General features: G+C 43.4%; 1 protein-coding gene across 1 annotated transcript in view; it reads left to right on the top strand.

Moving 5' to 3' along the window:
* The window catches only part of myo1g (myosin IG), a 127,059-nt gene that overhangs the window by 10,589 nt on the left and 92,291 nt on the right, over nt 1–24,179 (top strand). Inside the window, exons 2-5 of the mRNA XM_038296050.1 lie at nt 2,189–2,289; nt 19,982–20,190; nt 22,724–22,817; nt 22,947–23,112. Of these exons, the coding sequence (XP_038151978.1) occupies nt 2,189–2,289; nt 19,982–20,190; nt 22,724–22,817; nt 22,947–23,112 (570 nt within the window). The remainder of the gene's footprint in view (nt 1–2,188; nt 2,290–19,981; nt 20,191–22,723; nt 22,818–22,946; nt 23,113–24,179) is intronic.

Here is a 24,179-nt window from a genome sequence, read left to right as displayed (position 1 = left end):
GACACCACAGTTACTGGCCGAATTCAGAAAGATGTTTTGCTGGTGCGTTCGGAACCACCTGGAGCTTTACCTTCTCAGGACAGCGGAGAAGAGCGTGAACTTCCCCCCCTCTGCCTCCCCGCCACTTTATCCGCTATGGATCACTTCCGATTCCTAGAAACCAGACCTGAGCTGGTCCTCATATATCGACATGGTCCAGCCGTCAACATGGCCTGCTGGCAACATACTTGCTGCCCTGTCTTCATCCATCACGGTGTGGTTCTGCTCATCCAATAGAGAGGCACCGTCCAAACTGCAACAAATACTCAGGTCTGCAGAGAAGACCAGAGCGGACCTTCCCTCCATCCAGGACAGATCCAGGGCTTAGGAATCAACCAGCTTACATCTCTGCAGACCCCACACATCCTGGATAATAACTGTTCACATTTACCTTCAGGGTTACCTTTACGCTACAGAGTGTCACTGCCTAAAACCAGCCATGTTGGTGGTTTCCTCCAACAGGCTGCGTCTCTGATGGACACAGCAAACACCTCGAAGCTTGAGTCTCGGACACGAATATAATTCAATTCAATTCAGTTTATTTCTATAGCGCCAATTCACATCATGTCATCTCAGGTCACTTTCCAGTTCACCAGATCATCCAGTCAGATTGATTCAAAGTTTTCTAAGGAAAACAAGCTGATTGCATCGACTCATTGACTCTTCAGCAATCCCTCACACTAAGCATGCTTGTAGCGACAGTGGAGAAGAAAAGCTCCCTTCGAACAGGAAGAAACCTCCAGCAGAACCAGGCTCAGTGTGAGCGGCCATCTGCCGAGGCCGACTGGGGTTCAAGGAGACAGAAGCAGACATAGAAAAAGAAGCATAGATACAAAAGGCAACTGTCAACCAGCTCCACAGGCGGCCCCGTCCAGGAAACACACAACCAGGCAGACGAGCTCCGAGCCAGCTCCCATGTCAGAGGATGAAGAGAGCACATCCAGTTAGTCACAGTCAGAGAAACAGGACTACACTGGAAAACAGGCCAATCTCCAACATCTAGAAACAAAGGTGTTAATGGCAGCAGCACAGCTGATATTTCTCTCCAGGATGGAGTCACAGCCAAACAGGAACAGACCAGATGAAGCTACTATGAGAAAAAGCAGAGAGAGCAGAACGTTAGAGATAGATATAAGATATATAAAAATATTGGCACCATCCGAACCTTTCTCAAAAAAAAGTTATAATTATTATATTAATCAAACAGGATAGACCCAATTCATAAAGTTTAAAGGTCATTCCTCTAAACTCTTAACAAAGTTTAGATGTCAAACAGAAATAACCTCAGTTTGAACTAAAACAGGAACTTTTCAGACGTCAATAAGTCGGGCTGAATGGTTACGTTTCATTTTTTTCCTTTCAGAAGTAGTTCTTGTAACCGATGAACTCGAACAAGAAGTGCTTTGACCCAACCCGACTCGGCGTTTCTCTGCACTCGGTCGTCCTCTCTGCACCATCTGTGGCATCAGAACCCTCCCAGCTCATTTCTGCTCTGAATCACACACTTCTGGGTTATAGAAAGCTCAGTGGGAGGTTCCATTCTCTGGTTTTCTGTTTTATTAGGTTCTTTATTCACATCTGTCATTCTGAGCATCCAGATTCAGTTTTCACTTATTATTATCTCTCATCTATCAATAACCTAAAGAATGAGGGCAACCCAACATATGACACTTCCTGTTCTGTCAGAAAAAGCACCAACTCTCAGTGCTTAATCTAAGTATCTCCACCAACATGTCCTTTGGTCGATGTCTGTTCTTTTAAAATAAGTAGTTATTTTTTTTCAAGTAAAGACAATGTATAGAAGTTTTAAAACAAGAAAAAAACACCCAGAAGACATGAGGAGATAACTGTGACAGGAAGAGAACCGGAGGAGGATGCAGAAGTTCAGAGCTTTTAAAGATAGTCTCCAGCTCTTTATACCCCGGCTGAGTGACAGCATGACGTGTTGCAGCTTGCCGACCACAGCCACAGGTTGAGTAAGTCGAAAAGTTTACCACAGATGACGCCACGCCTATAGGTCTGCCTGCACTACCGGGACCCAGAAGTCGACCTCACTTCTCTTTCTGCTTCCTTAGACGCCCTCTGTATCCTCTCCCTGTGTGTCCCTTTATTTTTATTCTTTTGTTTCTGGTGTGTTTGTCGAGTTCAGGCGGGGATGGCGGAGCTGGAGGGGCTGGAGTTTGGAAAGTCGGACTTTGTGCTGCTGGATGAGGTGACGATGGAGCAGTTCATGGAGAACCTGAAGCTGAGGTGAGGACTGAGTTTGGGGAGTCAAAGCAGCTGGAAGGTGGAAATGTTAAAGTTGATGTTCCAGATGTCTGAAAAATAAGAAAATATGATTTACTTTAGGGATCTAGATGAAAATGAGGCATATTTTATCATAACTAGAGGCTAGAGAGATAGAAAACTGAGCGGACAGATGCTTGAGGTGTTTGCTGGGTGGAGTAGATGACAGATTCGGAGTGACGTCTTGCCTCCTCTTTCCCGCTCAGCCTCTGATAAAAACCCTTGATGTGAAGCATGAAGCTACAGGAGCAGTTAGCAGCTGAGTGCGCCTCCTTTCAGATGGTTCTGAGCTGCTCTGAGCTCGGCTCAGACCTACTGTAGACGTCACAGAAAGGTTCAAATGATGGATGATCTGCCTCTCAGCTGCAGCCTCTGAATTGATATTTTTATCGTGGGTTTCCTGTCTGGCCTTTGTTCATATCGGTTTAATATCACCACGTCTGCAGCTCTGTTTGTGTGATAAACTGTTCTGGTTGAATGAAATCCCCTGGAAACATCTATTCAGTTGATTCAATTTAAGTATTTTCTTATTTTGGTAGTTTTAATTCAGATTTTTGCCTGATTAAAAATTATTTGTTGATTTCCCCCGTCCAGCCTAGCCTCGTGAGACCATCCCGATCTCGCGAGCTTTGAAGGTTCTACTCGCTAATCAGTCTGGAGACTCTCCGTTAAAGAAAATTTGGAGCCGTTCACCAAACGAACGTCCAATCAGCGTTGGCTTTGAGGCGGGTTGAGGTGTGACGCAACGAGAAGCGCCACAGTTCAGTCTAAAGAACATGGCGGCTTCAGCCGATGAAACTAGCGTTAGCGTGGCTATCGAGCAAGTTTTATCGGAATTACAGAGTATTTCTTCACTGAAAGAAGAGCAAAAAACTGCTCTGGAAGCTTTATCAGAGGAAAAGATGTTTTTGCTCTTCTCCCGACTGGTTTCGGCAAGAGTTTGATCTATCAATTGGCTCCTCTTCGTCGTCGCTCTGTTAGTACGTCATATGCTTCGTTGATCTGATTGGTTTATTTGGCCCGTCTATCACCAACATAGGCCAATCAGTTAACCGGTATTTTCGCCCCTTCCCAAAATTACTTCAACGGAAGGTTTCCAGATGGATATGCGGAGCAAATCCATCTGGCGGAGTCAGGTTACGTCCAGCCTGAATTTACCCCAATTCTCCTCTGATGGAGACTGGCTTCAGAACAGCTTTTTTAACTCCCAAAGCAACAAATAAAGACAGGAATGTGTAGCCTAGAAACAATTAAAAAGAAATATGTTTATTCTCACTAGCTGTTACAGCTTTAAAGGGCACTCAGGAAAATACTTTGAAAACCAACATTTCCAGCCTAAAGTGTTATTGGAACCCAGGACAAGACCTTATGACCTCTGTAACATTAAAAAAACATGGATATTTTGATGGCAAAAATCTATGTCAATTTAATGACAAGAAATGCCAACTTGCCCGAATATGTTAAGAAAAAAAAACAAAAGTGTTTCTATAAGAAATTAATTTTTTGTTCCAACATAACCTTAGAGGCATTAATGCTGATACTGGCACTTACAGTTTTTAGTTTATAAACCTAAATAGAATTGTCAACTAGGCTTTACTTTTTAACTTTTCAATTAGCTTTTTACTTTTTTTTCCCCCTTCAAATTAACCCTTTAGCCTGATCCAAGAATAAAAGCCTGATCCAAGAATAAAACAAAACAGAAAATTACTTTTTTTTGGTTTGAAGTCCTTATTTGGCCTTTTAACAAAATATGTAAAAAGAAAAAAAAGAAATAAATTTTTTATACTAATAATTTATTACTATGCGATAAGTCAAGATTATTTTTTGTGTAGACTTCTACTGGCTGTTATCAGGTATATCTGATAACAATTATGCAAAAGGTGTCAGATGCAAAACATTTCAGAAACCGTATGTATCAAATACGATACATTTGGTATTACAGGGTTAATTTCCAGTAGGTAATATATCATTTAAGGGCTCATCTAATTGGTCAAATGGCAAAATCAGATGTACAGCCATGTAGCAGGATCTTTACTGAATGTCTGGATATAGATCTCGTGCTTCTAGACCTCATTGAGGGACTGGGGGGGGGGTTCCATTTGTAAGGGGGATGCAGGTGATCGAAAACTGTAACTATAAAAGGATTAATTTGCTTTATTTTGGTGGGAATATTAATTTAAGACCCAATAATTCTGTTCTTCCGGAAAGTGCTGGTCAAGATGAGCTGCAGAGATTTCCAGGAAACATGTGAACAAAATTGTTCTCCCACTGGTTTAATAAAAGAAATACGTACAATGGTAAGAGAAATAACTTAAATCTCATAAAAAGGAACCTAAAATACTTATAGAAAAAAGAATAACGAAAGTTAGAAATTTCTTTTCAATCATGCTTCTACTGAATTATTTAAAAAAAATTCAACTCATGAAACAGACCTGGAGCTAAATTGTTGCTGCCCTAGAAAACCCTGAAAGTAATGCGACAAAAGAAACACGTTGAATCAAGGTGTGTCCACTAATTAGCATCATAGGTATCGACAATCATGTAATCAGTCAGTGGGACCATATATGGTGTATACCACACTCTACATGGACCAGCAGAAGAGTAGGGGGATGGTTTGGAGATTAGAACTAAAATTATATACCAGCATGTTTAAGCTAAAGTCTATCAGATCATCTCCAAGAAGTTCCTCTGACCACAGCTGCACAGATTATTCCGACATTTAGGATCCATGGACTGTCGCCAACCTCGCTGGACGCGGCTGCAGGAGCAAAACCGATGACAAATCTAAGAGACGAGTTTTGGCCATTTATGCGAAATTTATGTTATTTGTAATTTCTATCAATTTAGTGGGGGCTGCTCAGTGGAGCAGTGGGTAGCACTGCTGCCTTGCAGCAAGTAGGTTCTGGGTTTGATTCTGCATGGAGATTGCATGTTCTCCCTGAGCATGGGTGGATTCTCTCCAGGTAATCCGTCTCCCACAGTCCAAAAACATGACTGTTAGGTTCATTGGCTTCTCTAAATCCTCATTAGGTGTGAGTGTGAATGGTTGTTTTTCTCTGTGTTGCCCTGCGATGGACAGGAGACCTGTCCAGGGTGAACCCCGCCTCTCGCCCGTAGACAGCTGGAGATAGACACCATCACCCCTCGTGACCCCACTCGGGACAAACATGTCAGATAATTGATGGAATGGATAATGGATATAAATGTAGTTATCTTCTTTTGGTAGGTAGAATATATTCAAGTTTATTTAGAACCAAAATTTTTAATTTATTCTTTTATATTTGGAATTGTTTAGATTATGTTGTTAATTGTTAGACCCTCCCATTAATTAGAGTCATCAAGAACACACCGTTTGCTGGTGGATTGTTTGGTAAATGTCTGGTGTGGACGGAAGATTTCGTAAAAATTATTTTATGACCACTTTTTTAGAGCTTCAAACATTAAATAACATTATTTTTCTTTTCGCATAGTTGCAAGACATCCTTAGTTATTATTTTTTCTTTGCTTTTACATAAATAAGTAAAGTCGAAAGTGCATACACCTGTTACCACCCACGGGCTTTGTTGGAAATGTTGGTATTTTTTGGAACAGAAGGCTGTGAAAAGATGGTATTAAAGAACGCACCAGCAAAGAAATTCAAGCTGAAGGCACATCAGTGTCAGATCTTAGCATCCGTCACCATTTGAGCTAAAGTGGACTTAATGGGAGACGACCAAGGAGGAACCATTAATGCAAACAAATTCTTAAAAAACAGACTAGAATTGACCAAACTACATGCTGACAAGAAACTAAGCTCCTGGTAGAAAGTCCTCTGGACGGATGAGACAAACATGGAGCTTTTAGCCAAGAAACATCATCTCTAGGTTCACAGACCAATAAAAAAAAAAATGTCTCTACTGTGAAACATGGAGGAGGCTCTGTTATGCTCTGGGCTGCTTTGCTTCATCTGAATCGCTGCAGCATCCAATGAAATCTCCAGACTATCAGGGGTTGTAGAGAGAAATGTGCTGCAGTGTCAGAAAGCTTGGCCTCAGCAGTTCATCGGTCTTCAACAGGATAAGGAGCCCTCCATTTTAAACAGGGGGGCCAATAATTGCGGAGGGCGCTGTATCCCGCCAGGTCAGCCAGGCCAACAATGACCCTAAATGACGGCCTTTTCAGAGGAATGGGCCAGTATCGGGTATTGTAGGCGAATAACGACCTCAATGACTCCCAATATTACAGGGTGGATCTGGTTTTAGAGTTTCAATGTGCACCTTTTCTAAGCCATTACAAGGCTTTTGTTGGTCTACTGTATAGAACCTGGAACTCAACGCCAATCCAGACGTTTTGAATTGAAAAACCTTCCTGGATGGGAAGTGAAACGTCTTCAAACTTGGAAAACAAAGTCCAGTGGATTGTTTTTTTAAATCTAACTTTTTGGATCGACTCTAAAGATTTGGAAAACTAAATGTTAAGTAAAGAGAACTAGGCCTGTTAGATCAGTCAATTTTTAAATCACTCTGTTTGAAGCCTGTTGTTTTGCCACCCAGTCAAACAATTGGTCTTCTTCTATCTGCTTTTCCCTTTAGGAGGTGGTAGCAGCATTTCTTGTGCATCTTCTTCCTGCACACATTTATTTATTTATTGTTTATTTGAAAGGAGACAGTGTACATTAATCAACATTAAAACAATGTAAATATACCCGAGTTAGCTAAGGAGTGCTAATTTTCATCGGTAGTCCCCCAGCCAGGTATAAAAAAGGCAACCTTAAAAATAAACACAAGTATTAAATCACAAGATAAGATTACAATACCAATTACATACAAAAACATTATGGTTTAAAAAATAGAATTCATGTAAAATAATTATAAATTATTTTAATACACACAGAAAACCTTAGTGCCCACAAATTTGTCTCTCTACAAGCCATTTTTTTGCATTCTTTTTGAATGAAAAGAATGACAAAGAGTCTCTGGTGGTTTCCGACACTGTCATCTACTCTCAGGTCCTCTTTAGTTCAATCCATAAATCTCCACTCTGGTCTCCCTCCCATGTCAGCCTCAGCATCCTTCTTGTCTGGCTTCTCTGGCTTCATCTCCAATCCTCTAACATTACAAAGTCAGAATCCCGCCTAAAGTGAACAAGTGTAAAAAATACTGATGCAAGCCATTTTATTTCTAATGCTCCTTCTTGCGTGTGGATCTCTTTCTGTAGCTCATGTCAACTTTTATCATTTTGGGGGAGGAACCGACCTGAGAAAGTAAACTCCCTGTGATTGGCTATTTTTCAGGAAATCCTGCTCTTCAAACAGCGCGGTTTTCTTCATAGCTGCGGCTGCCACTCAACATATTCTCATTATCAGTGCATACGAAATCGTACGAAAAGTTATGCACACTATTTCGTACATTTTGGACGTTTTTCCTCAAAAACCACATCAGTGCGCATGACAGACAGAAAAAAAAAAGCAGATCCGCGGACGGACGTAAAACTGGGAAAAACAGTGCAATTATCACTTATTTATGTCTCTAACTACGTTGCTTGCTGTTTTATATCTTAGGGTTAGGTTCAGGGTTAGGGCTAATTGTAATTTATATTCTAGATTCGTGAATGGTGCGTCAGATGTGCATGCCCATACGACGAAAAAAACGTCCAAAACGTACAAAATTACGGTGCATAACTTTTCGTACGATTTCATACGCACTCATAATGAGAATAGGTTGTGCCACTACCCGATCCGTCCCGGAATAACGGTCCGTACCAACGGCTCGTTTGCGTATCCACATATACATTTGGGTCATCGATTTTATTTTGTAAAAAATACCTAAATGACGTTTTCCCCCCAAAAAAACAGTAAACATACTAAAATATAATGTGTTAAAAGTTAATAACGTATTTCCTGAGAAAATAGATGTCTTAAAATCCTTTCCGTTTTATCAGTTGTCGTTGCCCGATCTGCACTGGAAATGGGATCCTACGCTACTTTCGGGACCTAACCTTTTCGGCTTTTGATTTAAACATAAATCTAGTCTTTTTTTAGTTTAACTGTTTTCTTTTCGTGTTAACATTATAGTGCGTAATCTAAAGAAAGAAACAACTAAAATGCAGATAAACATGGTTTAATCATATTTTGCAGGACTGCTCTGATCGTGTCTGATAATGATATCAGTTTAATGGAGAAAATGTAAAAAGCATCAAAATTGTCTCAGAAAAGTCATAAAACTATTTTAAAGATGTGTATTAGCATTCTTTAGTGAGTTAAGGATAGAAATAAGTCATTTTAGTACCATAATTACATTATTTACGGACACCCGGATGTGTATCTGTTCACACATGAGCAGGACGGATTGTGCTTCCAGGACGGATCGGGTAGCGACAAGGCTAATAATGCTAATGCTAATCGCTGTTCTATTAGAGTTAAAAGTTGGTTTAGTGAAGTCATCATTGAATAACTTAGTTTAAGTCAGTCATGAATGTGCTCTAACATCAGCAGTCATATGTTTTAAAAAGATAAAAAATTCACTTTTGAACTTTGAGTAAAAGGTTTAGTGGAGGATGTTCTTTTTCTGAGTGGATCATCAAAATAAGTGGTCCTCGTAATTGTCAATCATTCTGGGGATATGTTTACGTAAGGCCGTCCTAACTGCTCGTCCCCATTTAATTTACTGGTGGTCAGTCTGACATAGTGAAAAAAGTGCAAATCTTCTTTTGGAAAGTAAGTTTGTATGAGCGACGCAAATAGCAACTCTTTAGCAGTGTGCACAAGGAGAAATGGGCTTGTGCACGCATTTAAAGGAACACTCCGCTCATATTCAGATTCAAACTTCTGAAAGTTCTTTAAATATTAAATTATTCCAAACTGTGTGTGTTTTAGTGTTTTAGTTCAGAGTAATTTTCATGTGAATGTGCTTTACTGGAGGCATCCATGTTTGTCAAAGAACACTACTGCCACCTACTGGTTAGTGACGTCACGGTGCGGTATCGGCTGTTGATCAAGTCCCAGTGCTGTATCTGGTGTTTGTCACAACGCGCTATTATCCAAGTCATCTTGAAAGCATTCTTCTTCCAAATGTTGGCTACATATTACGTGTTTTTTCTCTGGCCAGAAGTTCGATGGCAAATCCTCCCTCTTCAAGTTGGCGATCCAACGACCAACCTGTCCGTGGAGGATCAGGAATCAGAAAGGTGGAATAACTCTTTTTTTCACTTTTACCCGATGTATTCCAGCATCCAGCTGCCATGCACGTGGGCATTGTCAGTTTCACTATAGCTCTGGTGAATTTCAATGGTGAAGTCCTCTGGAAATCTTCAATAATTGTTGTTGATTGCAGATGTGTCTAGTAGTTCCCATTGATTTTGCTTGTAAAGCGGGGAGAATGGCGCTAGGCTTACCGCACCGTGACGTGAGGGATTGCTTTCGAGTCAATAAATCGATGCAATCAACTGGTTTTAACCCCTGATGCATCGCTCCACCTCTAGTTGGTGCTGATCCAGTCTGGTTCTGTCTGGTCTAGATTGGGGAACTCGTTGACCCTGCAGGATTTGTATCCTAACAACAAAAAAATATTGTTTTTCCTGCTGCAAATATACCATTTGATATGATTTTTTTTCTTTAATGACCTCGTTGACATACCTACATGTACTTTAACTGAATACAGTTATTTACATCAAAAGGATTTCTAACATTTTTCCTTGAAGAATGCGAAACATGTTTGAGCTGGACGCGGATGTTCAGATCCAGACCTGAAGGCGAGTAGAAAAACCAAACCTGAGAGCAACCTGAGAGCATTCATGACGCAAAGCTGATCTCTAAGTAAAAATGTAGTAAAATAAACATATTTATCATCGATTTGAGCAGATAATCTTCCAAAGGAATAAGCATTTTCCTCTGAAAATAACATGATTAGATATTATGCTCCAGTTATAAGATAATAGTTGTTTATTATTTTAAAGTAAATGATCTTATTCCAATGGTAAACCCCTTAAATTATCTGCTAAAAACAAAAGAATGTACATTGCTTCCCTTTATATGATTTTATTCTTTATAGTGTAGCCTGAAAGAAAAATTGAAAGAGACATAAAATAAGAAAAGGTCTCTTTCTGGACGGTGGGGCGGTCGGATACATGTCTGTAGACACACAGACTTCTAAATGCTCATCCTCAGAGTTTAGCTCTAGATTTCTAGATCTAGCTAAGTATTTCCTTCTTAGATCCAGCCAAGAAGTAGTTTGGATCTTGATTTGAGATAAACCGACCAAAAGCAGATTCTTTTAGATTATTAATCTTCTTTTGAAAACGTTCTACTCAAAACTCAATGCAATAAATAATCTGCCAGTGCAGTAAGATAATTAAACTTGGTAATCAGAGTCCTCGCTTCCTATTTTTCTTGACTTTCATTATAACTTTTTTAAATTAGTTTTGGGGATTTTGGTTCTTTCATGTTTTCTTTTACTTTTATAATCATTTTAAGGAACTCTCTAAGCTTTGATTATCTACCAGAGCTCTGTTCGATCCATCATCTGGACTGGGATGGAGGATGGTCTACCTACAGACCCGCAAGGACCTGGACGTCCACGTAGACTGACAGAAGGAGAGTTTTAATAGAGAAGAAGCCAGGAGGACGATGAACATGAAGGGACAGACAAAAAAACAAAAACCCTCTTTGGACGAGATGCTAAATTCTTCATGGCTGAAAAATTCTTTAAAACCACCACCTCAGTTTAAGTGTTGGAATGGCCTAGTCAAAGTACAGATCCGAGGCAGGACTTGAAAATCAATGTTGACAGCAAATTCCCCCAAAAAAAAAAAAAAAAAAAAAAAATCCGCTGTTTCCAAGTTTAAAGATGTTTCGCTTAATTCCCACTAAATTCAAAAAGTCAGAAATAGCGTTGTGTTCAAGGTTTTTTCCAGTAGCCCAATAAAGCCTTTTGTTTTGCTTAGAAAACACGCAAATAGAAATAATAATACCTGTCTATGTCTCTGAAAGGGCTGTCGTTAAAGCAGGGTTTATACAGGAATGAGTAAGTCTACTTTAATGCTTTCTAATGTTTTTTTTAATGCTCTTAGAAATCATTTTAATGCCATCAACAAGTAACCATGAGCCATTTTTGTTGAAATTAGCATTTTCCCCATTATCTTCATTTCCGAACATACGGCTTTACGATAGACCAGAAGCAGTTCCGCACACATATATTGCGATATATCTGACTAAATTGTTTTTATAAACTTTTTTAACAGTTTTTTTTAAATGCCTCAATAATCACAGCCCTTAATTTAAAAAATAATTTAATGACTTTTATTGATTTTTAATGACCCTGTAATAGTTGGCCTGGCTGAACAGGTGAGGTCTTCTGTTCACCTGTAAAGGGGTATGGGCTGCGATTTTTGCAGGAAGAAATCAACTCTATTGCTGCATTGTAGGTTTTTGAAAGCTGAAAGGTTGTTTTTTCTTTCCTAACATAGATGGCTTCCTTCACGCCCCTCTCAAACCATCTGTCTTCTTTGTCCAAAATGGGAACATTCTGGTCCTCCAAAGAATGCCCTTTGTCCATAAGTTGTAGATGTACGGCAGAGTCTTGTCCAGAGGAGGGCGCTCTTCTGTGTTGGGCCATGCATCTGTAAAGAGGTTGTTTGATTTCTCCGATATAAAGATCAGAACATTCCTCATTGCATTGACCTGCAGACACCACTCCGCTCACATTTGGCCTGGGGGGTTTCGTCTTTAGGATGCACTAGTCTCTGTTTAAGGTTTGAAATGTTCTGGGATGGCTATGACCTGGATGACTGGGGACCTTCACCAGCATTTGACATCATCTAGACTAATTCACAATGTTCAGAAATGTATTTACAAGTTTAAAGCTGCTAGAGACAAGAAAAAACACAAAAGACCAACAGCTGCAACTGGAACCAGGTGATTCTACAGAGTTCTACAACAGGTGTGCAGATCCACCTAATTCTGTTTTAATATATAAAACATTCAGGAAACCATAAAGACCAAAGAGCCTTCTCCGCCCTCAGTTCAGCTAAATGTTACACCCCTTTTGAAAAAAAAAAAAAAAAAGAAAACTTATAGGTTCTGAGAAATTCCTCCTTTTGCAAATCTGAGAAACACCCATGTCATTTCTCTTTTTGGGTTTATTTTCATCCAGACCGACAAAACCTGAGCAAAAAGAAAACTGCTGTATTTCCCTTTCTGGGATGTTGCTATTTGTGGAAAAACAATGAAAGAAATCACATTGTCTACATCCCAGTGGCAGTAAAAGAGATCTGTTTTTCATTTATACTGAAAAGATGAATTGTTCCTATACAGTATCAGCCATTCAAAAACACCCTTCCCAGTTAAAAGCCAAATTGCTTCCCACTTCCCTGCAAACCCAGCAAAACCCCCTCCAACTTCCAGCCACTGGTCTTCTCCTGGGGCTGCATATTTTTGTACTCTGACTCCACCCTTTCACTGAATTACAGGGTCTGACCAGGAGATGGCGCTTCTGTTTACAGCTTAATGTCCACAAATCATGACAGAAAGAATATTTTAGTACAAAGTTTGATGTTTAAAAAAGAATTGTAGTGGACTAGCCCAGGATCAACCAAGGACCAGCCAAGGACTAGCCAAGGACTAGCCCAGGATCAACCAAGGACCAGCCAAGGACTAGCCAAGGACTAGCCAAGGACCAGCCAAGGACTAGCCAAGGATCAGCCAAGGACTAAACAAGGACTAGCTGAGGACTAGCCAAGGATCAGCCAAGGACTAAACAAGGACTAGCCAAGGAGAAACCAAGGACCAGCCAAGGACTAGCCAAGGACCAGCCAAGGACCAGCCAAGGACTAGCCAAGGACTAGCCAAGGACCAGCCAAGGACTAAACAAGGACTAGCCAAGGAGAAACCAAGGACCAGCAAACCACTTGCCAAGGACTAGTAAGCATTACTTAAGGACCAACCAAGGACCAGCCAAGGACCAACCAAGGACCAGCCAGTGACTAGCCAAGGACCAACCAAGGACTAGCTAAGGACTAGCCAAGGACCAACCAAGGACCAGCCACGCACTTTCCAAGGACTACCTAAGCACCACTTAAAGACCAGCCAAGGACCAACCAAGGACCGACCAAGGGCTAGCCAAGGACCAGCCAAGGACCAGCTAAGGACCAGCCAAAGACCAGCCAAGGATCAGCCAAGGTCTAGCCAAGGACCAGCCAAGGTCTAGCCAAGTACTAGCCAAGGACCAGCCAAGGACTAAACAAGGACCAGAAAAGGACTAAACAAGGACCAGCCAAGGACTAAACAAGGATCAACCAAGGACCAGCCAAGGACTAGCCAAGGACCAGCCAAGGACTAGCCAAGGACTAGCCAAGGACCAGCCAAGGACTAGCCAAGGATCAGCCAAGGACTAAACAAGGACTAGCTGAGGACTAGCCAAGGATCAGCCAAGGACTAAACAAGGACTAGCCAAGGAGAAACCAAGGACCAGCCAAGGACTAGCCAAGGACTAGCCAAGGACTAGCCAAGGACCAGCCAAGGACCAGCCAAGGACTAGCCAAGGACTAGCCAAGGACCAGCCAAGGACTAAACAAGGACTAGCCAAGGAGAAACCAAGGACCAGCAAAGCACTTGCCAAGGATTAGTAAGCATTACTTAAGGACCAACCAAGGACCAGCCAAGGACCAACCAAGGACCAGCCAGTGACTAGCCAAGGACCAACCAAGGACTAGCTAAGGACTAGCCAAGGACCAACCAGGGACCAGCCATGCACTTTCCAAGGACTACCTAAGCACCACTTAAAGACCAGCCAAGGACCAACCAAGGACCGACCAAGGGCTAGCCAAGGACCAGCTAAGGACCAGCTAAGGACCAGCCAAAGACCAGCCAAGGATCAGCCAAGGTCTAGCCAAGGACCAGCCAAGGTCTAGCCAAGTACTAGCCAAGGACCAGCCAAGGACTAAACAAGGACCAGAAAAGGACTAAACAATGACCAGCCAAGGACTAAACAAGGATCAACCAAGGACTAGCCAAGGACCAACCAAGGACCAGCCAAGGACTAGCCAAGGACTAGCCAAGGATCAGCCAAGGACTAAACAAGGACTAGCCAAGGAGAAACCCAGGACCAGCAAAGCACTTGCCAAGGACTAGTAAGCACCACTTAAGGACCAACCAAGGACCAGCCAAGGACCAACCAAGGACCAGCCAGTGACTAGCCAAGGACCAACCAAGGACTAGCCAAGGACCAACCAAGGACCAGCCACGCACTTTCCAAGGACTAGCTAAGCACCACTTAAAGACCAGCCAAGGACCAACCAAGGACTAGCTAAACACAACTTAAGGACCAGCCAAGGACCAACCAAGGACCAGCCAAGGACCGACCAAGGGCTAGCCAAGGACCAGCTAAGGACTAGCCAAGGATCAGCCAAGGTCTAGCCAAGGACCAGCCAAGGTCTAGCCAAGTACTAGCCAAGGACCAGCCAAGGATCAGCCAAGGACTAAACAAGGTGCAGCCAAGGACTAAACAAGGACTAGCCATGGACCAGCCAAGGACCAGCCAAGGTCTAGCCAAGGACCAGCCAAGTACTAGCCAAGGACCAGCCAAGGACCAGCCAAGGACCAGCTAAGGATCAGCCAAGGTCTAGCCAAGGACCAGCCAAGGATCAGCCAAGGTCTAGCCAAGTACTAGCCAAGGACCAGCCAAGGACCAGCTAAGGACCAGCCAAAGACCAGCCAAGGATCAGCCAAGGTCTAGCCAAGGACCAGCCAAGGTCTAGCCAAGTACTAGCCAAGGACCAGCCAAGGACTAAACAAGGACCAGAAAAGGACTAAACAAGGACCAGCCAAGGACTAAACAAGGATCAACCAAGGACTAGCCAAGGACCAGCCAAGGACCAGCCAAGGACTAGCCAAGGACTAGCCAAGGATCAGCCAAGGACTAAACAAGGACTAGCCAAGGAGAAACCAAGGACCAGCAAAGCACTTGCCAAGGACTAGTAAGCACCACTTAAGGACCAACCAAGGACCAGCCAAGGACCAACCAAGGACCAGCCAGTGACTAGCCAAGGACCAACCAAGGACTAGCCAAGGACCAACCAAGGACTAGCCACGCACTTTCCAAGGACTAGCTAAGCACCACTTAAAGACCAGCCAAGGACCAACCAAGGACTAGCTAAACACAACTTAAGGACCAGCCAAGGACCAACCAAGGACCAGCCAAGGACCGACCAAGGGCTAGCCAAGGTCTAGCCAAGGACCAGCCAAGGATCAGCCAAGGTCTAGCCAAGGACCAGCCAAGGTCTAGCCAAGTACTAGCCAAGGAACCAGCCAAGGATCAGCCAAGGACTAAACAAGGTGCAGCCAAGGACTAAACAAGGACTAGCCATGGACCAGCCAAGGACCAGCCAAGGTCTAGCCAAGGACCAGCCAAGGTCTAGCCAAGTACTAGCCAAGGACCAGCCAAGGACCAGCCAAGGACCAGCTAAGGATCAGCCAAGGTCTAGCCAAGGACCAGCCAAGGATCAGCCAAGGTCTAGCCAAGTACTAGCCAAGGACCAGCCAAGGACCAGCTAAGGACCAGCCAAAGACCAGCCAAGGATCAGCCAAGGTCTAGCCAAGGACCAGCCAAGGTCTAGCCAAGTACTAGCCAAGGACCAGCCAAGGACTAAACAAGGACCAGAAAAGGACTAAACAAGGACCAGCCAAGGACTAAACAAGGACCAGCCAAGGACCAGCCAAGGACCAGCCAAGGACCAGCCAAGGACTAGCCAAGGACTAGCCAAGGATCAGCCAAGGACTAAACAAGGACTAGCCAAGGAGAAACCAAGGACCAGCAAAGCACTTGCCAAGGACTAGTAAGCACCACTTAAGGACCAACCAAGGACCAGCCAAGGACCAACCAAGGACCAGCCAGTGACTAGCCAAGGACCAACCAAGGACTAGCCAAGGACCAACCAAGGACTAGCCACGCACTTTCCAAGGACTAGCTAAGCACCACTTAAAGACCAGCCAAGGACCAACCAAGGACTAGCTAAACACAACTTAAGGACCAGCCAAGGACCAACCAAGGACCAGCCAAGGACCGACCAAGGGCTAGCCAAGGTCTAGCCAAGGACCAGCCAAGGATCAGCCAAGGTCTAGCCAAGGACCAGCCAAGGTCTAGCCAAGTACTAGCCAAGGAACCAGCCAAGGATCAGCCAAGGACTAAACAAGGTGCAGCCAAGGACTAAACAAGGACTAGCCATGGACCAGCCAAGGACCAGCCAAGGTCTAGCCAAGGACCAGCCAAGGTCTAGCCAAGTACTAGCCAAGGACCAGCCAAGGACCAGCCAAGGACCAGCTAAGGATCAGCCAAGGTCTAGCCAAGGACCAGCCAAGGATCAGCCAAGGTCTAGCCAAGTACTAGCCAAGGACCAGCCAAGGACCAGCTAAGGACCAGCCAAAGACCAGCCAAGGATCAGCCAAGGTCTAGCCAAGGACCAGCCAAGGTCTAGCCAAGTACTAGCCAAGGACCAGCCAAGGACTAAACAAGGACCAGAAAAGGACTAAACAAGGACCAGCCAAGGACTAAACAAGGATCAACCAAGGACCAGCCAAGGACCAACCAAGGACCAGCCAGTGACTAGCCAAGGACCAACCAAGGACTAGCCAAGGACCAACCAAGGACCAGCCACGCACTTTCCAAGGACTAGCTAAGCACCACTTAAAGACCAGTCAAGGACCAACCAAGGACTAGCTAAACACAACTTAAGGACCAGCCAAGGACCAACCAAGGACCAGCCAAGGACCGACCAAGGGCTAGCCAAGGACCAGCTAAGGACCAGCCAAGGATCAGCCAAGGTCTAGCCAAGGACCAGCCAAGGTCTAGCCAAGTACTAGCCAAGGACCAGCCAAGGATCAGCCAAGGACTAAACAAGGTGCAGCCAAGGACTAAACAAGGACTAGCCATGGACCAGCCAAGGACCAGCCAAGGTCTAGCCAAGGACCAGCCAAGGTCTAGCCAAGTACTAGCCAAGGACCAGCCAAGGACCAGCTAAGGATCAGCCAAGGTCTAGCCAAGGACCAGCCAAGGATCAGCCAAGGTCTAGCCAAGTACTAGCCAAGGACCAGCCAAGGACCAGCTAAGGACCAGCCAAAGACCAGCCAAGGATCAGCCAAGGTCTAGCCAAGGAACAGCCAAGGTCTAGCCAAGTACTAGCCAAGGACCAGCCAAGGACTAAACAAGGACCAGAAAAGGACTAAACAAGGACCAGCCAAGGACTAAACAAGGATCAACCAAGGACCAGCCAAGGACTAGCCAAGGACCAGCCAAGGACTAGCCAAGGACTAGCCAAGGATCAGCCAAGGACTAAACAAGGACTAGCCAAGGAGAAACCAAGGACCAGCAAAGCACTTGCCAAGGACTAGTAAGCACCACTTAAGGACCAACCAAGGACCAGCCAAGGACCAACCAAGGACCAGCCAGTGACTAGCCAAGGACCAACCAAGGACTAGCCAAGGACCAACCAAGGACCAGCCACGCACTTTCCAAGGACTAGCTAAGCACCACTTAAAGACCAGCCAAGGACCAACCAAGGACTAGCTAAACACAACTTAAGGACCAGCCAAGGACCAACCAAGGACCAGCCAAGGACCGACCAAGGGCTAGCCAAGGACCAGCTAAGGACCAGCCAAGGATCAGCCAAGGTCTAGCCAAGGACCAGCCAAGGTCTAGCCAAGTACTAGCCAAGGACCAGCCAAGGATCAGCCAAGGACTAAACAAGGTGCAGCCAAGGACTAAACAAGGACTAGCCAAGGACCAGCCAAGGACCAGCCAAGGTCTAGCCAAGGACCAGCCAAGGTCTAGCCAAGTACTAGCCAAGGACCAGCCAAGGACCAGCTAAGGATCAGCCAAGGTCTAGCCAAGGACCAGCCAAGGATCAGCCAAGGTCTAGCCAAGTACTAGCCAAGGACCAGCCAAGGACCAGCTAAGGACCAGCCAAAGACCAGCCAAGGATCAGCCAAGGTCTAGCCAAGGAACAGCCAAGGTCTAGCCAAGTACTAGCCAAGGACCAGCCAAGGACTAAACAAGGACCAGAAAAGGACTAAACAAGGACCAGCCAAGGACTAAACAAGGATCAACCAAGGACTAGCCAAGGACCAGCCAAGGACCAGCCAAGGACTAGCCAAGGATCAGCCAAGGACTAAACAAGGACTAGCCAAGGAGAAACCAAGGACCAGCAAAGCACTTGCCAAGGACTAGTAAGCACCACTTAAGGACCAACCAAGGACCAGCCAAGGACCAACCAAGGACCAGCCAGTGACTAGCCAAGGACCAACCAAGGACTAGCCAAGGACCAACCAAGGACCAGCCACGCACTTTCCAAGGACTAGCTAAGCACCACTTAAAGACCAGCCAAGGACCAACCAAGGACTAGCTAAACACAACTTAAGGACCAGCCAAGGACCAACCAAGGACCAGCCAAGGACCGACCAAGGGCTAGCCAAGGACCAGCTAAGGACCAGCCAAGGATCAGCCAAGGTCTAGCCAAGGTCTAGCCAAGTACTAGCCAAGGACCAGCCAAGGATCAGCCAAGGACTAAACAAGGTGCAGCCAAGGACTAAACAAGGACTAGCCATGGACCAGCCAAGGACCAGCCAAGGATCAGCCAAGGTCTAGCCAAGGACCAGCCAAGGTCTAGCCAAGTACTAGCCAAGGACCAGCCAAGGACCAGCCAAGGACCAGCTAAGGATCAGCCAAGGTCTAGCCAAGGACCAGCCAAGGATCAGCCAAGGTCTAGCCAAGTACTAGCCAAGGACCAGCCAAGGACCAGCTAAGGACCAGCCAAGGACCCATCAAGGAAAGCGGGTATATTCTGAATGGCTTCTACTGTATATTTTTTGTCAAAGTAATTAAGAGCCATTCTAGGTCCAAAGAGACACTCCTGGTTCTGGGAGTTTGCAGGCAACATGTAACCTAATATGATGATTAGGTTTGTGATTTTAAATTGAAAGACTATAAACACATTCAGACGCCATCTATTCAAAGCTACTGATTCCCCTGAAATGTTAGCATAGATCCTGTATTTCAGAATATCTGCCCTTTTTCCCTTTTTTTTTAACTTGGTTTAATTTTCAATTTAAATCAAATAATTGTGTTTTTTTTCTATCAAAAATATTTTATTCCTCACTTGAATGTTTTTCTGATAATGGAAACGCTGATAACTTTAATCTTCAGAGAAGCATCATTACTTCCTCTTATATTCACAGAGCTGCAGAGATATTTTGGTCCTAACACCCTAAATACCCTCCACTATGTGCAAAGGCAAAGCTGTGTGACCGAAATGTCTGCTGGTGTCTAATATGGCAGCCCCCATTAACCCCAATGGCGTGATAACTTTACTCCTCCCAACTCAACAAACCCACAGTGAGCTGTGACACCCTTCGAGTTGCGGGTTTCATTTCCTGTCCTCGGTGTACAAATACTTGTGTCACTTCCTGACATGTTTGCATGACATCAAGGCGTGTGATACTTCCTGCAGCTCTAGGTTCAGGGTTGTTTGTGGGTGGTTAGACAAAAGTCATAGGAAGAGTGAGCGATCAAAAGGAAAATCCACCTCTATGATACCTGAGGACGGAAAAGATTTCCCCTAAAATGACATGGAAGGTTTTATAAAACAACATGCGTGACAGTTTGTGATTAGTTTTTCTGTTTCTCTGCATCAGGTTTGAAAAGGGGCGGATCTACACCTATATCGGGGAAGTGGTGGTGTCCGTTAACCCATACAGACAGATGGACATTTACGGCAAAGAAGCCATCGATGCGTACCGAGGCCGAGAGCTGTATGAAAACCCTCCTCACCTGTATGCGGTGTCCGACGCTGCCTACAAAGCCATGAAAAGACGAGCTAAAGACACCTGCATCGTCATCTCAGGTCTTCCTCTGCACAGTTCACATGCTGCACCATCCATCACCAGAATGTCCCACAAAAGGACGCTTAAAAAGTCAGAGGGAAATCATATTTAAATGTCAAATCATTCTGGTTTAAACATGTATATAAATGTACTCTTTATCAGACCATATTGTCCCAAAATTTAGAAAATTTCTATATAAAAAAAAAAAAAAATCCCGTCTTAAAATCTGTGGGGTGTTTTTTATCGTTATCTTCTGCAGGCCAGTTAGTTTTACGTCAGCCTGAACACCTAAATTCGGCCAATCATACATCAACGGTCATCTGTCAATCAAATCTTTCAGCCATAGCATCTTGATTCATGTGTCGCAGCTAATATACGCAACGGGTGAAACCAGAATCCTTTCCTTTCCCATTGAGTTGCGTCCCAGTGTCCACGGGGATGGACGTCTGTGTCTTTGGCAGGCGTAGAGCTAACAGAACTGGCAGCGTTGCGAGGCAAGGGCTCAAACATGTACGGCTGGAAGCCTTCTACACCAAACCAAGCTTCTGCCGCCCTGGCGTCCTCTTCCACAACATCTTCGTCCCCGCTTTCCTCCTCTAAATAAAAAATGGATGACGGAGGAGACTCATCCACGACCTCCGACACTAAACTCTCCTCCTCTTGCATGTTTCCGCTGTCCATAGCGTTCCTTGACAGCGTCGTTTCTAAGTCACCAATTTAGTGCTACTTGGTCCCAATGGAATTTCCCATTGGGAACCTGCTAGCACTAGGTTGCTAACTGGTTAGCAAGATGCTTCTGACAAACCGGCCACAACCAAACTTGCTTGCAAACCTTCCGCCACAACAATCCCGCCCCCTTTATAGACGACCAATCACATTCACTTCATTCAATCAATTCCAAGTTTGAAGACGTTTCTCTTCCCATCCAGGAAGCTTTTTGTATTCCATATGTCAGGAATAGCTTTGAGTTCCAGGCTTTATAGGGTGGACCAAAAACAAAGCCTGGTTTTTTATTAGAAAACAAATAGAAACGGATGAACGGGTCCCCCCCCTTTGGAATGGGGGTCGTTTGGCTTCTTTTGTTAGCCTGCCATGCCCAATACCTGTCTATGTCTCTGAAAGGGGGGTCGTTAAAGGCAATAGTTGGCCTTGCTGACCAGGCGAGGTCTTTTGTTCTTCTGTAAAGGGGTTAGGGCTGCGATGATAGCGGGAAGGAATCAACTCTATTGCTGCATGGTAGGTTTTTGAAAGCTAAAAAAATAAACAATTTAAGGTCAGATCGCTATACGCCTCAAAAAATAAGTAATTAAATAGATTTTTGTACATGACTTAGGTGATACACACCCGTTGAGTTGATTTTTCTTACAAAACTAAAGGAATAAAGGGGTATTGACTATGGCTATGCACATCTGACAGAACACAGGGTCTGTTATCTCACCAGCGATGGTTTTGTAAATGTTAAATAAAGAAAACAAAAACAATGTAGGCCCCAAATGATCCTGTATGTAGAACTTTTTATTTTGTGGTTTCAGAGGTTTTAATGCGGAGCCCAAATCTCTCTAAGAGGTGATGGATCTAATGTGCTCCATTGTCATGTTTCTTACCTCTCTTATAAATAAAATAAAATAAAAAACCCTCCAAATATCTTTCAGTGATAAACTTCCTTATCATTAAATAATAACCCTCCAATGGACCTATTTAAAACTGAAAAGCACCTTGTTTTCTGCAAATGACAAAGAATCCAAAGATGATGAATTAGTAGTACAAGGAAAAAGGATCTTTTAATTCTATCTGGTAGAGTTTGTGATTATCTTCTTATCATTCTAAGTGAAAAGAAAAAACGTTTAAATATTAAAGTTTACACTTCAGCAACATAAAATACATTTAGATGGACTTATAAGTCCAGAAAAGGAAACCCAGGAATTAAAAGATTTTCCACCCAGCAGGTGGCGTATTTCTATTTGCATGTTAGCTAAAAATTATGGAAGCAAATCGTTATCATATTTCAAATGAAAAAGCATTTCCAGAAATGCTTTCATTTTAAGAATGTGGCTGCATTGTTTGAGTCATAAATGAAATTAGTAATCAATAATTCTTCAACACTGCTCATCCTTTTACTTAATTAAAATTAGCAAGAAAAAGACATTTGAGATTTATTTTTCAAAATGCACCCCAGCAAATACATACCAAAATTCAATTTGAAATGTAAATTTTGAAAATAAAAAAGCATTTCTGGAAATGCTTTTTCATTTTAAATATGGTAACGATTTGCTTCCATAAAAAATAAGCTTGCCAGTGTGCATAGTTCCATTGTTCCTTCTCATGGTTCAAATACATAAACTTAAATGAAATAAGTCTGGTCGGTAATATTAACTATCATCAGTATTTTAATGTTTCTAAACTTAAATAAGATTTGAAACATAATGCTAACATTCTGACATTAATAATGCTACTGTCTAATTATCTCATAGTTATATTAAAATGTATTGAATGCAATAATTGATTTTTCTTCTTTGCATCACAGTGTGGCTATAACCCGTCTCTGTGTTTTAGGTGAGAGCGGTGCAGGAAAAACAGAAGCCAGTAAATACATCATGCAATACATCGCAGCCATCACAAACCCCAGTCAGAGGGCGGAGGTGGAGAGGTGAGAGCTTCATCACAAAGAATCCTGCATTATTAAGAGTGATTGTTACTAATTCCCTGCTCTATTAATATCCTTCTTCTTCTTCTTCTTCTCTTATTCATGTTCGTTTCCTGCAATGTGGTTCCTCAGCGTGAAGAATGTTCTGCTGAAGTCTAACTGTGTGCTGGAGGCCTTCGGGAACGCCAAGACCAACCGCAACGACAACTCCAGCCGCTTCGGGAAGTACATGGACATAAACTTTAACTTCAACGGGGATCCCACAGGAGGACACATCAACAACTACCTGCTGGAGAAGGTGAGGGGGGGAGGAGGAGGAGGATGGAGGAAGAACTGAAAAAACCCCACAAAACTGTAGCTTATAGCTTTGATTCAGACAGATTCATTTTATAGCTTGGAAAAAAAATGCATCAACAATGTTTCCCATATTTGAGAAAATTAACCTTATTTTCATTTCTATTCAGTTTATTTCTATAGCTCCAATTCACATCATGTCATCTCAGGTCACTTTCCAGTTCACCAGATCATCCAGTCAGATTGATTCAAAGTTTTCTATCTAAGGAAAACCAGCTGATTGCATCGACTCATTGACTCTTCAGCAATCCCTCACACTAGCATGCTTGTAGCAACAGTGGAGAGGAAAAACTCCCTTTGAACAGGAAGAAACCTCCAGCAGAACCAGGCTCAGTGTGAGCGGCCATCTGCTGAGGCCCACTGGGGTTCAAGGAGACAGAAGCAGACATAGAAAAAGAAGCATAGATACAAAAGGCAACCGTCAACCAGCTCCACAGGCGGCCCCGTCCAGGAAACACACAGCCAGGCAGACGAGCTCCGAGCCAGCTCCCATGTCAGAGGATGGAGAGAGCACATCCAGTTAGTCACAGTCAGAGAAACAGGACTACACTGGAAAACAGGCCAAGCTCCAGCATTTATAAACAAAGGTGTTGATGGCAGCATGATATAGATTCATTTTACTTTTATTTCAGTTTTCTTCAGCTAATAAAAAAATTAATTATGTACAAGTTCAGAACAACCACAAATTTTTGCGCCTTAGGGCGGAAATACGTCACTAATCCGACGAAACTCTGCTTTACTCATTATTAAAGATAAAATATTCATCTTACACATCTGAAAATATATATATACCAATACATCGAAATATTTTACATTTTAATTAAAAATAAGATTATAAATTTAAAAAAAATTATTTTTATGTCTTAATCAGGGCTCCCTAGCGCCCTCTATTGGCCAGCCACCATTGTCTGTATCACTGAGCAAAGATCCGGTGCTTTTCCAGGTCAAGGACCCCAAACTTATGGCGAGATGCAGCGGGGGCCCCCTAATTATATATATTGTATGAAACTG

This window comes from Cyprinodon tularosa, unplaced genomic scaffold (genome assembly GCF_016077235.1).
Source record: "Cyprinodon tularosa strain WSP-4 unplaced genomic scaffold, ASM1607723v1 ctg366, whole genome shotgun sequence".
Taxonomy (NCBI): domain Eukaryota; kingdom Metazoa; phylum Chordata; class Actinopteri; order Cyprinodontiformes; family Cyprinodontidae; genus Cyprinodon; species Cyprinodon tularosa.
Note: the sequence above shows the minus strand (reverse complement) of the source record. Positions and strands in the feature narration are given on the sequence as shown.